The sequence below is a fragment of the Pongo pygmaeus genome, chromosome 1 (assembly GCF_028885625.2).
Source record: "Pongo pygmaeus isolate AG05252 chromosome 1, NHGRI_mPonPyg2-v2.0_pri, whole genome shotgun sequence".
In the NCBI taxonomy this organism is placed as follows: Eukaryota; Metazoa; Chordata; class Mammalia; order Primates; family Hominidae; genus Pongo; species Pongo pygmaeus.
The window spans coordinates 158,672,143-158,696,307 of NC_072373.2; the positions used below are offsets into that span (position 1 = coordinate 158,672,143).

Below are 24,165 nucleotides of genomic sequence, written 5' to 3' on the forward strand. Positions count from 1 at the left end.
TCATTGCAGGAGTCCCCCAAATCCCTGGTTCTCTACAAAACACTGTATAAATAACACTGACAGACTATTTTACATACTTTTCAAAGTCACTTTTTAATTTGTGTCATTAATTTCTTAAAAGCTAACAATCAGAGCTCCTTTGTTAAAGGCCATTTTGTTTCCAATACTTTGTGAAGCAATGTCCTGGATTTTTTTTTTAATGCTCTCTCTTTTTCTCTTTTCTAAATTCAGCAACCATTGTCAAAAAAAAAAAAAAAAAAAAAAAGCTACAATAATCCTCGGTCCACTTTCTTGGCCTATAGTAAATATAGAAAAGGACCAATTGGTGCCCACAATCATAGCTTCAGTGATTTTTTTTCCTACTGTAGAGATGGACTACAGCTTTTATTAGATTTTCAAAGGAGTTCAGAACGATTTGCTAAAAAGGAAAAGGTAGATTGATTTTCCCCAATCAATGTCCTCCCCAACACACTCACACACATAGAAAAATGCAGCTGTGAAAATCAAATGCACTTGTGAAAGGCAAACATATTTTCAGTTCAGAGTGAAGCATACATTTATCATCTTTAGGGTTATATTTGAGGCAATACTCAAATTCTCAAATATCATGGTAATGAATAATTTCGTTTCAAAACTAAAGTAAAGAAAAGTTGAGCATATGCAGGGAGTAGGAAAGAGAAGGATTCTGGTTGCTGAATGGTTGCACTCACTATGCAGATTCACCATAAATGCCCAGGCCATTCAATTATTTACTTCATCAAAATCAAAAGCTAGCCAGGCACACCGGCTCACGCCTGTAATCCCAGCACTTTGGAAGGCAAAGACAGGTGGATCATGAGGTCAAGAGATCGAGACCACCCTGGCCAACATGGTGAAACCCCATCTCTACTAAAAATAAAAAAATTAGCTGGGCATGGTGGCAGGCACATGTAGTCCCAGCTACTCAGGAGGCTGAGGCAGGAGAATCGCTTGAACCCAGAAGGCGGAGATTACAGTGAGCCGAGATTGCTCCACTGCACTCCAGCCTGGAGACAGAGCGATACTCTCTCTCAACAAAATAAAAGATGAAAAAATAAAAATAAAGAAAAAGCTATCTATTTAGCAAGCACCTGCTATTGGACAGGTAGTGTTCTTAGTTGACAATATTTACTCATTTTACTCTTATGACAAACCTGTAAGGTAAATATTATTATTCTTAACTTTTACCTGAGGAAACCAAAGCATAGAATGCTTTTAAGTAATTTGCACAAGTTCATACAGTTAGCGGCAGAGCTGGGATTTAACCCCAGGAAGTCTTATAAATCTTCATGCAGAGTCCATGGGTTTAACCCCTATACTATGGCACCTAGTGTATGTCAAGGCCCTTAAGAGTCTATCAAAACTAATTTGAAATGTCAATGTGAAATACCAAGGGTAAAAGCATTTCAAGTTGTTTATGAATTTGCAAAGTAAGAAACTGCACATACAAACACTCACTTATAATTTCCCAATTTATTTAGTCAAGGACACAGAAAAATGGAGTCAAGAGGAACACAGCAGAAACAGATACAGCATGTTTCAGAGTTGTCTTCTTGACCTCTGAGGTCTTTAACTGGGAACATGAAGCTGTCAGAGGCCCTGTCAGAGAGGAACAGTTTATTTCTGCAAGATCTAGAGTTTTGTTTCCTAGAGACCTTTTTTGATTTGAGGCTTACATAAATAATCAGAAATAACTTATACAATCGCTTTACTTCTGTGTAAGAGAATGTTTATAAATATTCATTTATCTTAAATCAAGATCTTCAAAGCCAGCTCTTCATCCAGATAAACATAAACAAATAAACACAAACAAAAAACAGAGGCAGTGCCTGAACACCCATAGCCCTATCTCTGCCTGCAGTTCTTCAACATCCTGTAAAGTCCATTTCTGTGTGCTAAGAGCAATCAGCTTAAAACCCCTTAAAAGAAAGACTGTAAAATTAAGCACAATTTAAAGAAAAGAAAGAAATATATACTTACTGAGGAAAAAAAAAAAACACTTTCCAGTTTCTTTGAATTCTTTTATCTCATTTATTGTTCAGACCTCTGTGAAATAAGATTTATTATCATCAATTTACTGTTGACAAAACTGAGACACAAGAGACTTAACCTGAAGAGCACTCAGCTTTACGTCACCATCAAGACATTTTAGATGTGATAACCTCTCAGCCCATGTTCTTTCCCTTGTTTCTGATGTCATTATTAGTTAATGTGATAACCTCTCAGCCCATGTTCTTTCCCTTGTTTCTGATGCCATTATTAGTTACCTATTGCTAAGTAACAAATTAACCCAAAACTTAGCAACTAAAACCAGTAAGCACTAACTATCTCAAGCAGCCTCTGTGGGTCAGGAATCCAGGAGCAGTTTGGCTGAATGGTTATCACTCAGGGTCTCTCGTAAGATTGCAGTCAAGATGTCACCTGGTGCTGCTTATCCGAAGGCTTGACTGGGGCTGGAGAACCTGCTTCCAAGATGACTGACGCACATGTCCAGCACATAGTGCTAGTTATTGGCAGATGGACTCAGTTAATTGCCACATGGATGTCACCATAGGCAATGGGCTTAATCCAGTATTAGTGATTCAGGAGAGAGCTAGATAGAAGCTGCCATGTCCTTTATAACCTAGTTTCAGAAGTCATGCTCTGTCATATCCATAATATATTATTAACTACATGGGGAAACCTTATTCAATGTGATTTCACGTCATCAAAAACATTTGCTTAATGGGACTTTGGATGCCCTGAAATTGTCATTGTGAGAGGGGACAGCACAGGGACATGAATATCAAGAGGTGAGAATCATCTGATGCCATCTTCAAAGACGGCTCCCACACTGTCTCTCTCATGCATTATCTAAGTATTTTTTATATTAGAAATATTAGTCATTTGGCTTTTAGTTTATTCCATCATGAGAGTGGCCAATGTTATATACTAGTTATTAAAATATTACCTCTTAGGATAAGGTAGTCATTTTTTAACATCATAGTTTCTTTCATCACACCTGGAATGAAGAGTATCAATGGGCTTAATTTTACTGTGTATTTATTTAAGCCTTGGGAAAATTAGAGTTATAAAGAGAGCCAAATATTTAAACTTTTTTCCTCAATAATATAGAGGGTTGTTAAGTAGAAATATACTCTTTATATGCATATGCAGTGAAAAGACAATTTCAGAACATCCAAAGTATCATTAAGCAAATGTTTTTGGTGATATGAAATTCAATTAATCTATTGTTTGAGAATAGTACATTCATTTAGGATTAAGGCTAAAAACATGAATTGTAATATACTGGCATTTCAATAGGTATTGCAAAAACATGGATCTGTATTACTTTGTGAAGATGGTATTACCATCTTGTCTTAGATGAGATTTTTGTTATTTTGTCTGCACTGTTGAATTCCCTCCTCTTTTTCTAGATTACCTCAAATCCAAGCCTGAGGTCTACAAATACATGCTTTCTGATTTCTCATGACCATTTTAACTGCTCCAGGCTTTTAGGCAACTGATATGTTAGCTTGATTTAGTCATTTCACAATGTATACATATATTAAAACACCACATTATATCCTATACATATATAAAATTATTATTGGTCAATTAAAAATAAAATATTAAATAAATGAATAGATTTTAAAAATCATATTTTACTTACTTTTCCTGTTTTTAGGCAAACGGCTAATTGTAGAAGTGCTTTTTTGGAATTTTTTAGCTGCAACAGCATTTCTTTCCTGTTCCTCTACTGTAATTTAATATAGGGATGAAAATGTTGCAAATGAGGTAAATATAAATTACTCCGATGAATGAAAAAGACGTGAAAATTATTGATATATTAGTTTAAAAGCTGTGTACCTAAAAAATGGAAATTTTTGCATTTGGCAGTGTGGGTCCTATAATATCTTGACTTTTAAGCAACATATTTCAAACTTGGCCTATTCTCTTTTAAGTCATTCCTTAGAACACTGCTACAGAAAAAAATGTGCTGATCATTATCATTTTGCCCTGGTGAGAAGGGTTAGTTATCTAGGTGCATAAAATATGCATGCATAGACAAGTACAAAATGTGTGCAGATACCAATAAATACAATAGGAAAATACCTAAAGTCAACCTTGTAGAATATGCCATGTTCACTTTACATAGAGGCATGGTGACCTTTTCAGTAAGGTTAATGTTAAGTTTCACTTTAGATAACAATTATTTTTCATTCCTGATTTTACACTGGTAACATGAACTTGAGAAATCATAATAAAGAATAGTGACCATTCCTCTCCTCTTTTCTATTCTAAATATTTACTACCTGATTGTCTAAGCAGGCTATAAATTTTATGTGAGTATTCACTTTGCTGCAGGACTGTGGGAGGGAGGGTCTTCTCCCCTTCTTATATTTTTGAGGAAACCAGCAAAATGAGTTAAAATCTTTTTGTATGCAGGAAAATTTTGATTCCCCTTTCTTTACTGTTTTCATGCAATTTATTTGTGTCAAAATTATGAATAAATTACATTTGCATAGCAGATTATGATTTTCAAGGCTTTATTATGTATGGTGGCTTTGCAAAATGTTCACATTGTTTCACTTACGTAGAGTCAGTTCTTAAGCATGGGGTGCTACATGACAGAGAGAGGAAGAGAGAAAAAGCTAGATAGCACATATAATTAAATGGCATGACTTGCTACTCTACTGCTTCAAAAATACATACCATGGGAGATATGAACCTGGCTGCTCCTTCAATGGGTCTTCATTCCCATGTATCTCTGATAGTATGAGCATCTCTCTATTTTTAATGAGGTTTGAATATTGAAAATGTTTGTTTAATGTAACATGGCTCTGAAACAAAGCCAACTACTTTAGTGCTCACTCATCAACAGTGACGTAAAGCAGGGGTCAGCAACATTTTTTAAAATATGTATTCCTATGAGTAAAATTAAAAATTTAGCAAAAACTAACAATATTTCCATACTGATTTTTACTTACGGTTATGCATTTCTGAACTAGTGTATTCGTGCATTAAATGACCTGAGACAGAAAATTTTAAAAATGAAATAAGAATACAATACAAATGGACCTTCTGTTATTTTTTTCTCACACTCCAACTAGTCATTTATTTCTACTTTAAGATACTTGCTTTCCATTTTGGAAACTATTGTAAAGTATGGTAGTTTGAAACAAGGAGTTTAAGGAACTTTCAAGGTTAATTTTAACGACATGCAACTTTACATTATATGCTGACTTTGCTATCTTATAACACATGTTTTACAACTTACTACATACTATCTTACTCATTCCTTGTGTAATTCTAACCAGATTACATATCATAAGAAAAACTGTATCTTTTGAAGGTGAAATGACTTGAAGGAAAGCATACCTAATTTCCAGACTCCTATGTCAGGATATCTCTCTTCTAGATTTTACATTACAAGTTTGATTATTCAGAAAGGACTAGAAGTACATTCTGTTTCTCTTTTGCTTTTATCTTATCATTCACAAGGTGTTTCTTACCAACGTAGGCAGTTATATGCAACGTAGGCAGTTACATGTTTTGATTTAGAAGAGTACTAGAAATAACCTTATTACCATTTCAGATTAACAGTGATCTTCTCTTCTAACTTCAGATTTCACTTCTTCATTCACCTGTGAGATAATTTGAAAAGTTTCACTTCTTCATTAATCTGTGAGATAATTTGAAAAGGAAAGAAAAGTTCCTGAATTGAAGAAACTTGCATTTCTGGTGTTATCTCATTATTATATTTCGCTATGTTGTGTTATGTTGTTTATTTTTTTATTTATTTCATTTGATGATATTTCTTTTAATAACCAATGTGGTCTCAGTACAACTCTCACCACGTTTGTGATGACTGTAACATTCAAGGCCAGAGATGCAAATAAATATATGAAATAACTGAAAGCATTTCAACTACTGGGAACTGAAGAGCACATGCCCATGTGAGACACAAATACATATTATTACATTGCAAACATTGGGTCAAACAAAGATGAAAGTGGGCCACCTCCAGTTTGTAACCTGTGACTTAGAGTGTAGGATTTGTCATAAAAATCAGCAAAATGAAATAAGTACTAAGTAAGAAAATTTTCAGGGAACCCTAAGCCAAGACCTGTGAAAGTGCACAGTAAGAGCCCATTCAACTCAAATAAAAGGGTTACAGAATACTTCAGGGCAAATGTAGCTTTTTTGCTGGATGCCAAAGGATGAGTAGCACTTCCAAACATTCCACGGGGTTAAGAATAATCATGGGCAAGAGAAGAACATGATCAATGTCATGTAAGCATTATGCAGAAGGTTTTTAAATGTCTTGGTGTGCAGGATATGAAATCAGGTATAACAGGAGTTAGGGCTAGAAAGGCACCTTAGGGAAAGACTTGGAGGGTCTTAATTGTTACAAGGCATTTGGACTGGATTCCAGAAGTAGCGGAAAGCTATTGAGGGGATTTTCAAGAGTACTAAAACAATCTAGTCTCTTTTTTGTGTGTAGCAGTAGTTTAATTTAATTAATTTATTTATTTATTTTAGATTCAGCAGGTACATGTGCAAGGCTGTTATATGGGTATATTGCATAATGGTGAGGTTTGGGTTTCTAGGGCACCCGACACCCAAATCGTGAACATTGTACTCAATAAGTAATTTTTCATCCCTCATTCCTCTCCCAGCCTCCCCACTTTTGGAATCCTCAGTGTCTATTTTCCATTTTTATGTCCATATGTACCCATTTTTTAACTCCCACTTATAAGTGAGAATGCAGTATTCGATTTTCTGTTTCTGAATTATTTCACTTAGGATAATGGCCTATAACTCCATCCATGTTGCTGCAAAGGACATGATTTTATTCTTTTATATGGCTGCATAGTATTTCACTGAATATATGTGCCACATTTTCTTTATCCAATCAACCATTGACAGATGCTCGGGTTGATTCCATGACTTTGCTATTGTGAATACTGCTATGATAAACATACAAATGCAAGTGGCTTTTTAATATAATTATTTGTTTTCCTTTGTTTAGTGGAATTGCTGGGCCAAATAGTAGCTCTGCTTTTATTTATTTGAGACATCTCCATAGTGTTTTTCATGGAAGCTGAACTAATTTACATTTCTATCAGTCATGTACAAGCATACCCTTTTCTCCACATCCACACCAACATCTGTTGTTTTTTTCACTTTTTAATAATAGCCATTTTGACTGGGGTGAGGTGGTATTTCATTGTGGTTTTAATTTGCATTTCTCTGATGATCAGTGAAGCTGAGCATTTTGTGTATGCTTGTTGGCAGCTTGTATGTCTTCACAAAATATTTCTTAGAGTAGTTGGAAGAAATGGATGGGAAAGTTAAAATATGGCTTAGAGTATTAGATATGCAGTTAAAATGCAAGAGAGAAGAAAGGTAGTATTTGCTTATTTCAGTGACTAACTGGATATACGGAAAGGAAAATTTGAATGTAATTCTATGTTTTCCATCTAGACAACAAGATAAAGAGTGAAGCCACTGGCTGAGGCTGGAACACAGGAAGAAAGGTTAGGGAGGGACCACACTCAGTTCGGTTTGGGACATACTAGAATCAAGGGGTTAGTACTGCACACACAGAGTCTACCCATAAACAGCTGGAATTAGGTTGTGTTTTTAAAATGCGTAATGATCTTTCTAAAATAAATCGTTGATCTCACACTTTATGTATGAAGCCTGTCGGTGTTTCTTCACTGTCCCTGGAACAAAGTCCTCACAACAGAGGGTGGTATGTAGGTTTCTTCACATTCTGGCCCCTGTATTCCACTCTGGCTATGAATCTTGCCATTCTACCCTCACACAACAGGAGCTGTAGCTACCCTGAAATATTTCCATTCCCAGACTTTGATATGAGCTCTCTCTTTCAGGCCTCTTCACATGTTGGCTCCTTTGTTTGTAAGCCCCTTCCACTCACATACCCATTCCTGGCTGCCTTTGGCTGGCAGCCTTCCACTACCTACTCCTTCAGTCTCCATGAGGATGTCACCTTCTCCAGGAAAGCTACCACAGCGAGATTTTTTCTGCCTGGAGAGGGAGCTCTTCAAATGTACCCTCATGGGCTCACATCTATCAAGCACTCATTAAACTAAACACAACCTATTTTAGTTTTTCGTCTCTCCTGCTAAGCTCTAAATCTACCTGGAAATGAGGATTCTGCCTTGTTCACTATCATGTCCCCAACACTTATCATGGTATTTGGCATGAATGATACACTCTGTTGGAAGACTGCATTATAGCCTTTTACTAAATATAAAATAGAGCCATTCTTATTTTAACACACTTTCAAATTGGTGAGAGACTATTAGTACAAATGAATGCTGTCACCTTAGATTGCAGGACATTGTAAACCCAATATATGATTAGAGAAAGGAAGCTGATTTCTGTTGCTCAATTCTGGCTTCTCAGGATTTTTTCTTTGTGAATATAGTTTCTGAGAAATGGTTGTGCTGTTATATTATGGGGTAATATTTTACATTAAAATCATGGGCATATTGATATTAGAAAAATAGTTCAAGTGGTGGGGAGAAATCCAGTCATAGGCCAGGTTGCCAGGGATACAGGAACTCACAGCAGTCAGGGAGGCTTGACATCTGTACTGTAGCCATTGTTTATTTAATGTAGGGTTAAAAGGGAATATCCTCCCATGCGAATCAAATTGTCACAAGGAAAGCAGCCCAAAGGTCTCTAATCTAAAATTATTAATTTCATTAAAATTGATAAAGTAAACAAGACATACATTTTAAATAGCTTAATAAAGTCTAGATTCATTAAAGTGTCCTAATATATTATAATAACATTAATTTATTCAATTGCACAACTAAAGATAGATACCCCTTGGGGCTAAGACAGTGATGCATGATATTCTTCAGCCTGTTCCTAGGAATAAATGATATCATATTGTTTTCAAGCCTTAAGTATCAAGCAGCACAATAAACCAGTAGGTTGCCATAGCAGCATATTCACATAAATTTTCATTTCTATCTGGTATCTAGCAGTTCTTGCTCCTCCTCCTCCTTTTCACTTTTCTTTTTTGTTAAATCTGTGAAAAGCTTAGATGAGATTGATGATGCACATGTAATTGATACTGAGTTTGGCACATCTTGAAATCATGATGCCATGATCTTTTCAGTCACTCTCCTAGATCTTTTCTTTAAAAATAATTTCCTGAATGCTCAATATTTAATATTTTTCTGCCAACTGAGAGGAAATGTATCTGTTCTAAGAAACAGACTCTATCATTGAACAATAACACCTATCATAATCTAGTGCCTACTGCATTTGGCATATATGTGCATAAATATTACACATTAAATATTTTTAAAAACATTTTAACATTAACACTTTGTGATTGGCTTCATTTCTCCCATTTCACAGATGAAAAAACTAAGAATTACAAAAATATAAAAACATAATTCATTCAGACAAGCATGCAACAATTACTCTATACCTATTAAGTATCCAACACTATAGTACATGCTTAGAATACAATGAATAACAAAATCGACATTGAACCTTGCCCTAACAGAGTTATACTCTAATGAAGAAGATGGACATTAATAAAAAATCACACAAATATATGAAAACTTAAAACTGAAAAGATGTTCGAAAAAGAAGTATTTGATGTTGTGATGATAATTTGGCCACGACAAGCAGAATACAATAACCCCATACCATCACGATAACTTGAACTTTACAGAGAATTTTAGGATTACTCTAAAATACTGCATTCTTGTCATTTGGATAGGTTGCATTTTTCTTCCATTCTTGACTATATTCTGCATATACACTATGAGGAGGGACTTTCTTCCATCCAAATATTTAGTGAACCTAGAGGAAGAAAAACAAACAGTAATTGATGCTGAGAGTGTGTGTATTTTGGAGATAGTGTGAGCAGGGAAGGAGGAGAGAATCTATTGTATGTTTCTCATCTCAGGCTGCAAGAAGCCTGGGAGGCTGACTATGGGAAGCTGGACACAGCTGCTCTAACAGGCTGCACTGAAAGACATAACTAAGCCCCAAATACATAGCCAAGAGGCTTCTGGTCCAGAGATATATCCAAATAGTATATTTTATTTTAGTTAATTTTTTACCCATTAGACTCACCTCTTGGATCAAACCTGGCTTTCCTGGCATGGGTGCCACATACCACTTGGCTATTTAGCTCCCTTGGTTTTATTCCCTGGCTTGACTCGATTTTCTTGAAGTATCCATGATTTCTGATTTGTCTCTCCAAACTTGGATACAATATCCTGGTTTCTACTTAGCGATTTGAATGTCAATTTCTACTTTGGGAGGGTACCAGTAGTCAGAGGACCTATATTTAAATCTTGATTCTGCCACTTATCAGATGGTGCAAGATAAATTAACCTAATCTTCTTAAATGTCTGTTTTCTCATCTATAAAATGGGACTAGTAACACCTACCTCCTAGGATTGCTGTGAAGATTTGTTGATATGTACATTTAAACATGCTTAAAGTTTTCTGTGTGTCGATTTTTCACACTTGTAACACGAAACATTATTGTGTACAATGCTGAATTTTTTTTTTTTAATTTTGGGACGGAGTCTCACTCTGTTGCCCAGGCTGGAGTGCAGTGGCACGATCTTGGCTCACTGCAACCTCTGCCTCCTGGGTTGAAGCAATTCTCCTGCCTCAGCCTTCCAAGTAGCTGGGATTACAGGTGCCCACTGGGATTACCACACCTGGCTAAGTTTTGTATTTTTAGTAGAAACGGGATTTCAGCATGTTGGCCAGGCTGGTCTCGAACTCCTGACCTCAAATGATCCACCTGCCTCGGCCTCCCAAAATGCTGGGTGAGACACCGTGCCTGGCCACAATGCTGAAAATTTTTAGTATAAGATTACTTCAGTCATAAATGTATTGAGAACAGATAAAATGTCCCACATACATAAAGCATTCCTGGTCACATTGAAAAGACTAGAAATACAGTCTGATTCACAGCCTACACACACACACACACACACACACACACACACAGAGAGAGAGAAAGAGAGAGAGAGAGAGAAAGAGACATATATATATATATATATATATATAAAACTCCATCCTTGAGAAAGGCATTATGAGATGTGTTGTGGAAGGGACCTGTATGCTATCTTAATGTCATCTTCAGATTTTCAGGTAGAACTATGGTCCTTGAGATAATAACTATGCCTTATTTTTCCTCTATGGTTCCTAACTCTCTTTCAGCATAGAAGGCATTTAATCATAATTTGATAACCAAATAAAACCTCATTTTTTTTAAGTCCATGTAAGAGTTCTACCATCACTCATGACTTTTTCTAAATCTTTCTCTTTTGTTTTAATTTGAGCTGTATCTTTAGTTCACACATCTTGGAATTCTACAAGCCTACAATCCATTGCTGACATTAACATTCCTTGTCTTTGTAAATAAAACTTTTATGATTCAAGGGTTAACTTCCCCCACCATCTAATACCAAAGATTGATTAATAAGACCATATTAATCTGCCCACTCATATAAAATGATATATCATTATCATGTTCTCTCATAATTTCAGTCTGATAAAAGATTTATCATTATTTGAGAATGCCTCCCTCACTCTTATTCCAAGTTATTCTAATATTTAAAATGTTTTCTGATACTTCTTTATATTTCCTGCATTAGGAATGAAGTCTTTCTGAGGCTGTTTTCATCTGCAAGTTGCTTTCTCTAGAGATATCTGTTGTTATTCCTGACCTGGAAAGACAGATAGTGAACAATAGTCTTAAAATGTGGATTGAGGCTGGATTTATATATAAAATGAATGAGGTCCAGTGTGGCTGCTCCATTTATTAATATTTTTGCAATCTTAACAATCAGTGCTGATGGCTATGTGGCCAGTTTTTTGGGGTGATGTTGCTGTAGGCTCTTCTGGTCATCCCAGATAGCTGCTGCCTGGAGGGAGGTTATGATTGTAAAGTTTCTGTCCATTTTGTGAGTCAGAAATATAAGTATCCCTCGTTATCAGCAGGCTTTCCATGTGCTACTTCTGACTGACACTAGAAAATATAGGGGACTATTCTAATTCAGAACTAGTTAGTGAGTTAGGCTGTGTCACTTATGAGCTGACAGCCTTGGCTAGCAAAGCAAATAGCCTGTGGTTCACAGATTTATGAGGCACTGGCAAAAGCCAGAAGGGAGAAGAGGAGTGAGAGTTATGGTTCTCAGTGTGGAGCAAACTTCTATTGGTGTCAGAGAGCAGAGGACAGCAGGGTCCACAGAAATAGAAGGATCTTATAACTATATTATTCCCTATGATAAAAACGCAATGAAGAAAAATGACCAGGTATTTCCAAGTAGGCACCATATAGTACTGATCTATGCTGAAGAAATGGATGCCATATTTAACTCCGAGCTCTACAGAATTTGTTTCTCCTTTTTTTTTTTTTTTTTTTGTCAGGGAGGGGCGGGGTTTGGCAGGGGCTATAAGAAAGCATATTTCATTGTATAATCTAAGTCAATATAAGAATGATTCTTTTTACAGAAATAAAGTTATAGACAATCATATTAGAATAAATCAATTTTGTAAAGAAAAACATGTCATCAATTAGAGAGCCCTTTTATCATTATTTGGTTTTAGTCAAGGAGTGAATCACATTAGGGTCATATATGCTGGAGCTTCTAGCTGTGGCTCAAATTTATATATCCAGTAATTAAGGGTAGATATGTTCATATTAACAAGGTCCCCACAGTGACCAAAATACCCTTCTGTTGTAAACACCTGTTTATGTGCTGGATTCTTCTCCTTGGCTCTGACGTTCTCAAGGGCAGAGATCATGGGTTGCCCAGTCTTGTCCCTAGTCACTCAGCCAGCATAGAGCTCATCTTTGTAGCAATTTAATGAATATTTTCAGAATTGATTTGAATAATTGAGAAAGCCCATCTTCATACCCCAGAACTCTCCAGAAAAATCACAAAAGTACATTCTCTAGACATATATACCATATCAGAAGTCACTCTCCCACAAAGTCAGCTTTGCAAAGTCCTTCTTCCAGCCATCTACCAGATGAAGATAGGTTCTTACGTGATGTTTGAGGAGTCAGCCCTTCTAAAACACACAACTACAGAAGAAAGTAAGCTTTAGATTTCTCTAGTAATTTCAGAAAAGGAGCTTTCCCCAGAGGGAAGAAAATTCCCTCGGGGAACTTAGTTTTCTTTTTTATTGGCCATAATAACCTGCCTGGCTGATCTGAGTAGCAGGGGTTGGAGCACTAATGCTCCACTCTGGTAAGGATGCACACAGTACTGCTGGCCAGAGGCCCAAAATGGGCCCACACGTACAGAGTATGGATGCACTACGTGGTTCAGCAACATCTGTGGCTGTGCCTTCAGATACATTTAAGGGCAGGGAACTGGAAGCTAATTCACCCAGAAAGACAGAAAGACAGCCATAAGGAACATAAGCATATAGTGCCATGGAGTGTCTGAATTTACTTCCTCAAGTATTTCCCCTGGGTCTAGCCAGTTGAAGGCCCTGGTTAATTTCTCTCTCAACTCTTCAGCAGGTAAATAGTCCTACTTTTGGTCGATGGAGCACAACAGGGATTTAGTAGTCTAGGGAGTTTCTGAGTCCTCTGGAGAATGTGTCTATAACAAAGATGTGGGCAAATTTAAGTTATAATGCTGAAACTTGCAAGGCAATGAAACTGGTTTTTTACACAGCATATATACTGATTAGTTAAAAATTAAGTTGTTAATGTGATGCAGAAAAATATATAATAATGACTAGGGGAATTTAGCATAAGTGTTGCTAGACTAAAAATATGAGACAGAAGAATAAAAGCTGCCATATCCATGATATTTTATGCCCTATTATCTTATGTCAGAGTTGGAGATCATTAAATGTATTGCTCAAGCTAAAGTTTGTTCAGTGTTTATTTAACTCACAGTTTTATTAATCTGATTAAAGTTTGCATTTGTGGTAAGCCAAATTCAGCTATTACATGAAATATAAGTAATTCCCACAGTAATCAAGTATGACTGCTCATTTTAATCTGCATTTAACTACAGTATATTTCATCTAAATTCAGGTGCAAGCCACACAGTATAATGCAAAGGAGTTCAAATTGGACTCTCAGGGGATGCCATTTATTAGCATCTTCATAATTTAAAAAAATACAAAAACTTGAACACATTAAAGAGAAAAAATCTACCCTGCCATTTGGACTATCAGTTTACATAGCCTATGTTGTGATCAGTTCATCTCCTTTGCAATAAACTTGGGGTAAATTGTGTAGAAGTTATTATCAAGTTGACATACTCATTGTAGGAAAATTTTATATTTAAAGAGATAATTTCTTGAAGAGGTGACTGAAGCGGGCTTACTAATGCCTATGTTGGGGGAACATCACCTGAATACCATTGACCTTTGTACTATTTATTATGTATATAGGATACCACTATTAAGTGCTTTGTAGGATTCAAATATCAGAGAAAGCATGTCCATTTAGCCTTTCCTTTTGAGGAATTTAAAACAATTCAATTTATTTGCTTTGAAAAGACTTCTATATATAGAAACTGCTAGAGAGAATAGTACAAAAGAAACATACAGAGAGAGAGATAAGAGTCCTTTAAGATAAATTAGAAAAAGAGAGATAAGTCTTAGGTTAGACCTAAATGAGGAAGGAAGAATCTGACTAGCAGAAATAGAAGTACAAGAGATAGGCTACAGATTTAGAAAAAGGGTGAAGCAGAAGTAGGTACAACATGCATTGCGAATGGTGAAGCCATGCCAGCCTATTTCAGAGTGAGGGCCTCTGGTGGTAAATCCAGAGACTGTTGGACAATTAGTGTGAATTTGGGATAGCTGAATCCCATACTGAAGTCCAGAGAGTTTTAAAGTCTTTCCATGGCACATTCCTAAAATGTGGCAGTGGTGGGACTCAACTTTAAATGCTATCTCCTATACTATATGACTGTCTCTTTCTAGGTTTAATGGAAGTTATCTGTCTGGGTTGTACAAGAGTAAAGTGGTGTTGACTCTGGACTTAGAACCATCCTATCACAGTTGTAGGGTTAACTTTCAAGGGAGTTATTTAATAATATCTGAAATGACCCAGGCATACTCTAGCCAGCTTACCTAGAAACCATCAGTTTGTACTTTCAGTGGAATCTTTATATTTATTTCCCTTAAACTCCTTCCTGACTTTAATAGATGAGATATTATTGGTATGGTATGTTTTATTTTCTAAAATATGTAACAGTGCCTAAATAGGACATGTAGCTATCCAAGCTCAGTTTGTTATATAGCACAAATAATCCCACAGGAACAATCTACAGCTGACATGCAACCTCACCTCCCCCAAATCTACTAATGTAAGTGAAATGTAAATTGCACCATTATCACGTTATATGGTAACGTCAGCGTGGCTGAATTGTCTATGGGTTGCCATGACAACCCCAGCTAAGATAAAAATGAAACTGGTATTCACAATACATATTTACCTAGACATTATTTTGTCTTCTAGGCTCTTCAATGGCCAACAAGGAATTATTATTCAAAATTTTAGCACAAGATCCATCCTCACTGTTACCAATGTGACACAGGAGCACTTTGGCAATTATACTTGTGTGGCTGCCAACAAGCTAGGCACAACCAATGCGAGCCTGCCTCTTAACCGTAAGTAATGCAATGGTACCAAAATGCTTCCAGGGGCCTCTGGGCCCCTATCCATCTGTAGAGATAAAACCTAAGAATGGAGTACGTTCATTTTAAAACTCAACCTGATGTGACACATTCCTTATACGTCACACATTCCTTACACATGGAAACTTTGCCCCCAAATCATATAGTTGTCCAAGGATTTTATAATCGCTGTAGAAGTCTACGTGTGTTTAAAAAAATATGTTAGAGCTGAGAAAGGAAAAAATACATAAATAATAAGGCTAACTGAAAAAGTGTCTTTTGGCTGAAGTCAGTAGATTTGGTGAGATTTTGTTGTTTTTTAAATGTATTACATATTCTTGAAGTATAGATTAACATGGCTTCAATTTACTCTTGGTTGGTTTTCATAAAACATCCATCTTGGGGTAGCCAGAATTTCACAAGCCATACATAAAATGAAACAGTAAGTAAATGATCATGGACAAAATATTTTATCCATATAGATAATATTTTTACTCAAAATTGTATTTTAAAATAAAACTTAAGATTTTATTCAAATAAATACTACACTTCTAATGTATCTTACTTCCTAAGGACTAAAAATTAATATAAAGAAGCACAAACACAAGGATCGGGTAAAAGGATAGAAACCTCCATGAATGTTTCCTCCTATAATTAATTTTACTGCTGTTTAGAAGCTGAGTAACCAACAAATTGTTGCAGCCACAAAATATTCTTAATTTTGAAATCAAATGTTTCTCAAAATGTTCAAATAAGACTAGAGAGAGTATGCTGTCTTTTCACTGCCACAAAGTTATCTGAATTATCCTTATCTCTTATAGTTAATATTTTATAGTAACTTGACAAATGTATATTTGTCTTATGATCCTGTTATAGTAAGCTATCTCTGAAAAATGCAAATATTTTATAGTTCATCATAGATATCATTTCCATTTTGCAGAAATGGGGATGGGATATATGATGTTCCTATAACTTAAAAATATACTGTAATAAGTTTCCATGATTTATGAGCTTTACATTACCATAATTTAACAACTCTGATGTGAAATACAATATATCAGTTTATATTACATCTTTTATTATCCCAGCCTAATATCCTTTAGTACTCAATTTGACAGAAAAACATTGCTTGCCATGCAATAGTTACCGTATAATATGCTTGCTTAAGTTCCTTCCATGAGGATGATTTATTTAGTGAAATTATGAATAATATAAACCATTGAAAATATTATAAAGCAGTGTGAATTTCAATTTAATGTAAATATTGATACTTCTTTGGTATATTATTAACATTTTAAATGGTTTAAATATTCAAGCACTTGAAAGAATAAATGAATTAACATGCAAAGTAAAGAAAAATTTAAGGCTTAATAACATATTAAGTTTTGCTATTTAAATTTCTAAATTACATTCTGATTTTCAAAACTGAAACATTAATGAATGTGAAAAATTAGGAACAAATGCCACTTGTGTAAACATTTGTTTTACTCTGGCAATCTTAACACAAATGTCTGGAAATAATATAGTGCTGAAAAGGCTTCTAAACGTAGTGCCTTCAGAAGAGACTCTCATCATCTCTCTCTGCCGTTGACTTGCTGTATGCTGAGGTGCTATTAAGTATGTACAATTTGATTAATTTGTTAATAAAGGCAAATGTGAAAATCTTGTCTGTAATTATGAACATAGCCCTGGGAGTTTGAAAAAATGTCCATATATTCAGAACCCCTTGTATGACCTCATCTGAAGCTCTTACTGCACTAAGCTTTTTTATTTTGTCTTATAGTTATTTTTATATATATTCCATCTCTCCATCAAATTATAAGTTCGTTAAAAAGACAGGATCAATGTCTGATTAGTTATTTTATTTCCCATATCACCAAGCACAGCGCCTGCTATTTAATGAGCAAGTAGTAAATCTTTAGTAAATAAATGAATTAAACATTGAGTAAATGAATGGATGGATTAATGAATAAATAAATGAGTGAATGAGTTTTAGCTGTAGAACTTGTACTTGTAACCTCTACAGATACAAGGCAATATGACTGTAATTACAAATAGCACATTGTTAGCTTACTCTGAAACAGACTCTTTTCTTATTTTTTATATAAACTTGTTCATTTAATTCTCACAAAATCCAAAGAGCTAGATTCTGTAATTTTCCTCTTCTAGAAAAGGAAACTTTGAGAATATAAATGTGGCCAAAGCCAAATGGTTAGTGACAAAGCAAAACCTTAAACCCTGACAGTCTGGCTTTAGATTCTAAGCTTTTATCTATAATGCCTACACCCGGCAAAGCATGGCACTAGATGTTGGAAAGAAAAGGGTTAGTAGGACTGGAACCCCATCCTGAAGGAGTTCTCAGATGAGTGAGAGGTGAGAAACAGGCAAGCAAGCAACGATAATGCAATAAGGTCAGTGGTACCATAATGGGGCAGAGAAGGTGCTCTTACTGTAGTCTCAAGGGTCATGAAAGAACTTTTATCTAGAGTAGCCAATACCACTATCTGAATTATAGCTAAGGTACAACTCAAAACATCATCTTAGCAATGACTATCTCATTTTCTGGGGCAGAACTTTGCAGGAGCTCATTCAGCAACAATCATGTGCACAAAGTATAGTGACACAAATAAGAGAGTGATCAACTCAGTCAGTCTCAAGGACTCAGGGAAAAATATAGAGGATATGCCCCTTGAGGTAAAGGTCATTAGGTTGAGCCTGGGTGTGGGAATGGTGATGGAAGAAAGAGAGAGGCAAGCACTCTAGTGTTGAACCGCTCATGTAAAGACATGGCAGTATGAAACAATTCAATACATTTGAACACATTATAATACTTTAATATGGCTAGAATAAAAGGTAGAAGGAGAGTATTGAGAGATGAGGGTAGACAAGTTGGCACGATGAGGATGAGAGAGTTGAAATGAGTTTTGGCTGTATCCTGGTTTTGGAGAGTTACAGAAGGATTTTAACAAGGGAATGATATAAACAGATTTGGTTTCCAAAAGACACTCTTAGGCATTGTGGACTGCTAAACCCAGATATTAAACTTTTAATACTAAAGGCAAAATATCAATAATAGTAATAACACCAAAAAGAATAGCAGAGGTGAGAGAATTGAGAGCTTATTAGGAGATAGCCATTAATGACCAAATCTGGCAAGAAAAGGAAGGGAGTTGCAAGGATCTAGATAACTGCTAATGTTTAGTTTGCATGAAATTAGCCAGAATAAGTGCATAAGAGAAGAATTAAGGCTTTTAGATTTTAAGAGGAGGTAGAAATTAAAAGAAAAAATTAGGTCATTTCTAGATATTTTTAGTTTGAGGCAGTGTCTAATAGGTAGCTGGGTATAAAGTCCAGAGTGGAGACATAGATTTAAAGTTATCAGAATGGAGGTGGTAGTTTCAGCCATGAGAGTAAATGAGATTTCTCATAGAAGCCACGTAGAGTGAGAAGATTACCAAGGACAGAAATCCAAGTAAAATTAGCATCAAGGAGTGAGCCTAGGAGGAGAAGCATCCTGCAGAAGCAAGCAAATTCAATGTGGATGGAGATGCCTGAGGAGGGTCAGCACTGTGGAGTGCTGTGAAAGCTGTGAGAGCAGCCCATTTTAGGAAGAATGAGGAGTCAGCACTGTCCTGTGCTACGTCTACTCAGGGAACATCTGAAAATCAACCACTGTCTCTGACAGTTGGGCAGTTAGTTATTGGTGACCTTTGCCAGAGCAGTTTCTGTGTAAAACTGAGAGTAGAAGCCAGATTTCTGTGGATTAAAGTGAAATAAATAGATGAGGAAATAGAGACATGGATAATAAACTGCTCTTTTCAGAGGTTAGGCTATGAAAAGAAGAAGACAAGGCTGATGTTATGCCTTGATGTCTAGCTGCTGGTCTGATTAGGATTCCTTTCTGATTAATAGGCCCAATGGCTGTGTGTATATCAGCAGCTCCGTGACCTGCAAAGATACAACACCCTAGCATTTGATGAACTATACTATAGTGAACTTGCAATGTTTTCTGTTTTTCTGCAAGTCTCCATCATTTTCAGCTCGTTTGCCTCTTTCTCACATCTTCTTTGGGTGCGAGGGAAATAAGCAAAAGTTTTGATTTAACATGAGGACACCTTAAACCCCTTCATCTTCCATGGCCTGTAGGCTTTAGGCAGTAATTGTAAGAGAACCTATAATTTTAAGTAGAGGTTTTAGTAATTTCGTCAATAGAATTACTTTAAATTACTTAAGGTAAAAATGTATGTTTTCTAAAATAAAGAGAAAGCAAACTTTATGGTGGAAAAACTACAGGAAAGCTAGTATACAATGAAGATCCCTCATCCTCTAGATTCTCTGTCCAAAAATTCCTGAAAGATTTCTGTGTTGTAAAAAGTATAAAATTGGAAGGGAAGAGAAGGAAAGACAGAGAGAATGTTCTGCAGATCACTGTATATTAGCCCTCAGGAAAGAAGTGCTTTAACAAAATTTATAATGGATGACAGTATGCCAACTATTCATAGCAAAATTCTTATTAAATAAAAAATTGGAGATTCAAAGATATTTGTTATTTTATTGTTATTTTTCAGTGCGTTTTTTGCTTGCTGAACATGAGCAACTAAAAAAATGTTTCTTCCAAGTCTGTTCTTTAAAGACTATGAACTGAGTAGTCCCATCCTGCCATCTATGGGTCCAATTCATCAAATGTACACTATCACTTTAGTGGGAATTCAGTAATCGGTAAAACATAGTCATTTCTATAAGTAAAACATGTTGTACACGCTTTGTTTCTCACTTCCACAAAAGTACAAATATTTATTATAAGACACTTATTCAAAGACTTGCCATCTAAAGGGAAATAGGAGAATTAATTAAGATGGAAGAAAGCTGCATAAGCAAAGTGCTTAGAATTCAACACAGCCTTAGTTTAATACCACCCTCTCCTGAGACCTAATATATGGAAATATTTGGTACCAATTGAGTCTGACTATTGATAAAGACTCATTGCTTAGAGTCCCAAAATAGATAATGATAATATTGCTATGATGCGCGGATGCTAAACTCCCCTCTTAGATGTTCCTAAAAACATAGTGTCAATCCTTTACTGTAATATAGGTTCTACAGGTTCTAATGATGCTATAGGGATATCTCTGTGTGTGTGTGCATGTGTGTGTGTGTGTACTCATGTATGCATTTATTCAAAGTAACAAAGCATTTGTCTCAGAAATATTACACATAAAACATTCAAAGGACCGATCAAAACTGTCTTTTCCCTGCCTTAGCAGCCCTGTGGAGACAATAATGAAGTCCCAATTTTAAATGCTTTATGCAGTCAGGGCTTTTTAACTTTCTGGAATGTCTCCTTTCATATCAGAGAAGATTTCTTCCCAGCCTGTTTAATGTGATGGGCATCTCTTCTTTTCAGATAAAAAAGAAGTCAGTAGCTAGTATCCAAAAGGAAATGGAAGAGTCTACTGGAGAAAGTAAGAGTGAGAGTAATGTAGCAGTTTTTCCCTGGTTAGATTCAACCGATGCAAGAGAACAGTACCTTTCAACTGATTTGTTGAATATGAAACTAGCAGTGTCCTTGCAAGTAATATTTCAGCTCTCTGCTTGCTTCAGATGTTCCCACATGCCAGTAAGCAACTGTATGGGCTCTGTTACTTTTGCCTATTATAATGAACCCTGAAAGGTGATACCACAGATGTGAATGACTCATATTTTAGATAGAAATTTATCTCTCCTCTTGCAACTTAAAGGAGATAGGGTTTTCATTTTGGTTGAAAGAGGCAGTAATAAATTCAGACTTGGTGATTATTGAAGACAGAGTGCTCTGTGAGACAACCTGCTTTATCCTCGCAGCTTTGAGATGTTAATGAGAAGGCTTTCCTTGGTGCTCTAGTAATAAATATTTGACAAAAATGAGGTTTGCAGTTGTAGGTAGAATTTGATCCAGCTACACAGGCCTATCGACTTGTTCTCTACCAAACAAAAATAACACACACAGACATAATCATCACACAAATCATGAAAGTATACAAATTTGCTGAAGTGGAGTATGAGTAAAGTAAGAGAATATTTTACCTCCCCAATCTCATACCTGGAACATGTATGTATTTTCAAGAAGATAGACACCAAATGCTCATTTAGTGGCATATGGGAGAGACGATAACCAGCAGGCTGAAGCAGTCAGAATGACTGTTGAAGTTTATGGTGCTCCAGGTCACCAAACTGCCTCTAGTGAAAACCACATATCAGTTAGCGGAGCTTTAGTTACGTTTGTCAATTGACAGAAATTGGAGCTAGAAGTTGTCTCAGATTTTACATATTCAATTTTCTTCCAACTTTCTTAAGCAATGGAACCCTTTATTCCTCCAAATAAAACCTATGCAAACTCTTAATTTATAACAAAGATAAAACTGGAGTTAGTTTGGTTAAGTTGGAGACAAATCTTATTTTCCTACCCATCACATTACATTGCGGCCTTGAAGCCTCTCAAGATGTCATACAGTTCCAAATAATTTGTTTTGTAAACTTCTTGTCTAAACCAGTTTTTTCACTTTGTAGGTGAGGAAACTGAAACCCAAATAGGATGAGTCAGAGACCAAAGTCAAGCAACATAACTAGGGCTATCATTTCATTTTTACTACCTTTGTTCCAGTGCTTTTCCCACTACACAGGTGGAACACCAAAAGCTTTGAATCGAGCAGATCTGAGTTAAAACTAGAATCCTTCATGAGGGATTGTAGATACTTTAGTCACCTGACCTATAAAATAGGGGAAAATAAATTATTTTAATAGGATTATTGTGAAGATTAAATGAGAGGACATGCAAAATGGCCAATACACTACTAGTCTAAAACAAGTGCCTATTAAATGCTAGTTTCCTTTTCTGTCCTTCTCGTGTATAATTCAAATGTTGAAGGGTAAACACAGGCAAGCACAGATCTATATAACCTGAATAACTGTGTAACTTTATTTCACTGGATAGACAAATTAGCAGCACTGGTCCTTTGATTCATTTATTAATGCACTATGTATGTCATTATGATATTGTCCTTTTTATTAGAATTATTAATTAAATCAGCCATGCACGTAAGCATTCACTTGTAATGAGTAAAAAAAAAAAAAAAATGGAGAGGTTGTAAAAGATTAATTACTCTACTGATGTGTTTCTCCCAGGTTAAGAGGCAATTTGACAGCGGCATCTTCAAGCTACTGGTACAGCACATACACTTCCCACAGCTGACAAAGGGTCAGTAAATTTGGAAGGGAAAGGAAGCTTTGGTATTTGGTGTTGTCATTGATCAGACGTGAAATATGGCTTGCTTATGAGGGTTAGGTACCAAAAAGACATAGAAAAATAAATTAGAGTTTCCAGTTTAATCACAAAATTTTACTAGAAGCCCTACCCTTGGAGTCAAACTGGCCTTAAATTGGAGAGCTCCATAGCAATTAAATGCCTGGCCTCAGCATACCAATTTATAATATGAGGAGACTAGACTAACTAGTCTCCATGTTACCTTTCAGCTGTAATGTTTTCAGATCCTAAGAAATACATGCATGTTTAAAAGATAGTAGTATGTATGTATTGATTATTATTTTTTAAAGTTAAACTTACTCCTTAACAAAGTAGAAGTGCTGCCAATATTTTTACCTTCTGTATATTTTTGTTATTGAACTCACAATTATTTTTATTTGACCAAAAAAAATGCATTTTAATGTGCTCGTCTCTGTAGTGAGTTTCCATAAAATTTAGCTCCAGAGCACTGCTGGCCTAATCATTTTCTCATCTCTACACAGAATTTTACTCTCCAGAGAAATTTCCTTTATGTTCACAGTTGCAACAATCTTGGCCAGTAACCTATGAAAAAGGCACTAGAATAGACATTGTTGCTTGCTATTTTATTTCACACAGCTCTAATCCTGTAACTAATTAGGCCAAAATGTGACTTGAGTATATGGGGTTGTGACTATTAGGACTTTGTAAAAATGAAAACATGCCAACATTTCCAGTCAAAAGAAAACAGATTAACTGAGTCTTTCTTCAGTATGCCTTTCCTGATCTTTTCTCTTACAAAGCCTTTTGGAGGTCCTGTGAGATATTTCTTTCCCAGCACTTCTGAGAAGTTTCTTGGAGCATACTTACCCAGCGTGCACTGTGTTCCCTGTAACTGTGACTCCATCTAAAGCGGGATCCAATGGTTTGAGCACGTAATAAGGTGGCAAAGTCTGGGCCACTGTATCATCTTCACTTCTGTGCTGTGATTTCTTTCTCTGAAAATGGAAATGTGACCCCTAATAAAAGATCCAGGAATATATGTGAACAAAATGATTATTATGAAGTTCTGAGTATCGTTATGATTAAACTTCCCATTTCTCTTTAGTCAGAGTGAAACATAGTTACTAGGGTACTCCACTAAATGAAAAAGTAAATTGAAATTGGCTGGTTTTTTTTTTTTGCCATTCTGATGTTCCAGATAAAGGTAAAAAGAGGAGGAATTAACT

General features: G+C 35.7%; 1 protein-coding gene across 1 annotated transcript in view; it reads left to right on the forward strand.

Moving 5' to 3' along the window:
* The window catches only part of NEGR1 (neuronal growth regulator 1), a 911,208-nt gene that overhangs the window by 711,486 nt on the left and 175,557 nt on the right, over window positions 1–24,165 (forward strand). Inside the window, exon 6 of the mRNA XM_054482631.2 lies at window positions 15,521–15,672. Coding sequence (XP_054338606.1) covers window positions 15,521–15,672 — 152 coding nt within the window. The remainder of the gene's footprint in view (window positions 1–15,520; window positions 15,673–24,165) is intronic.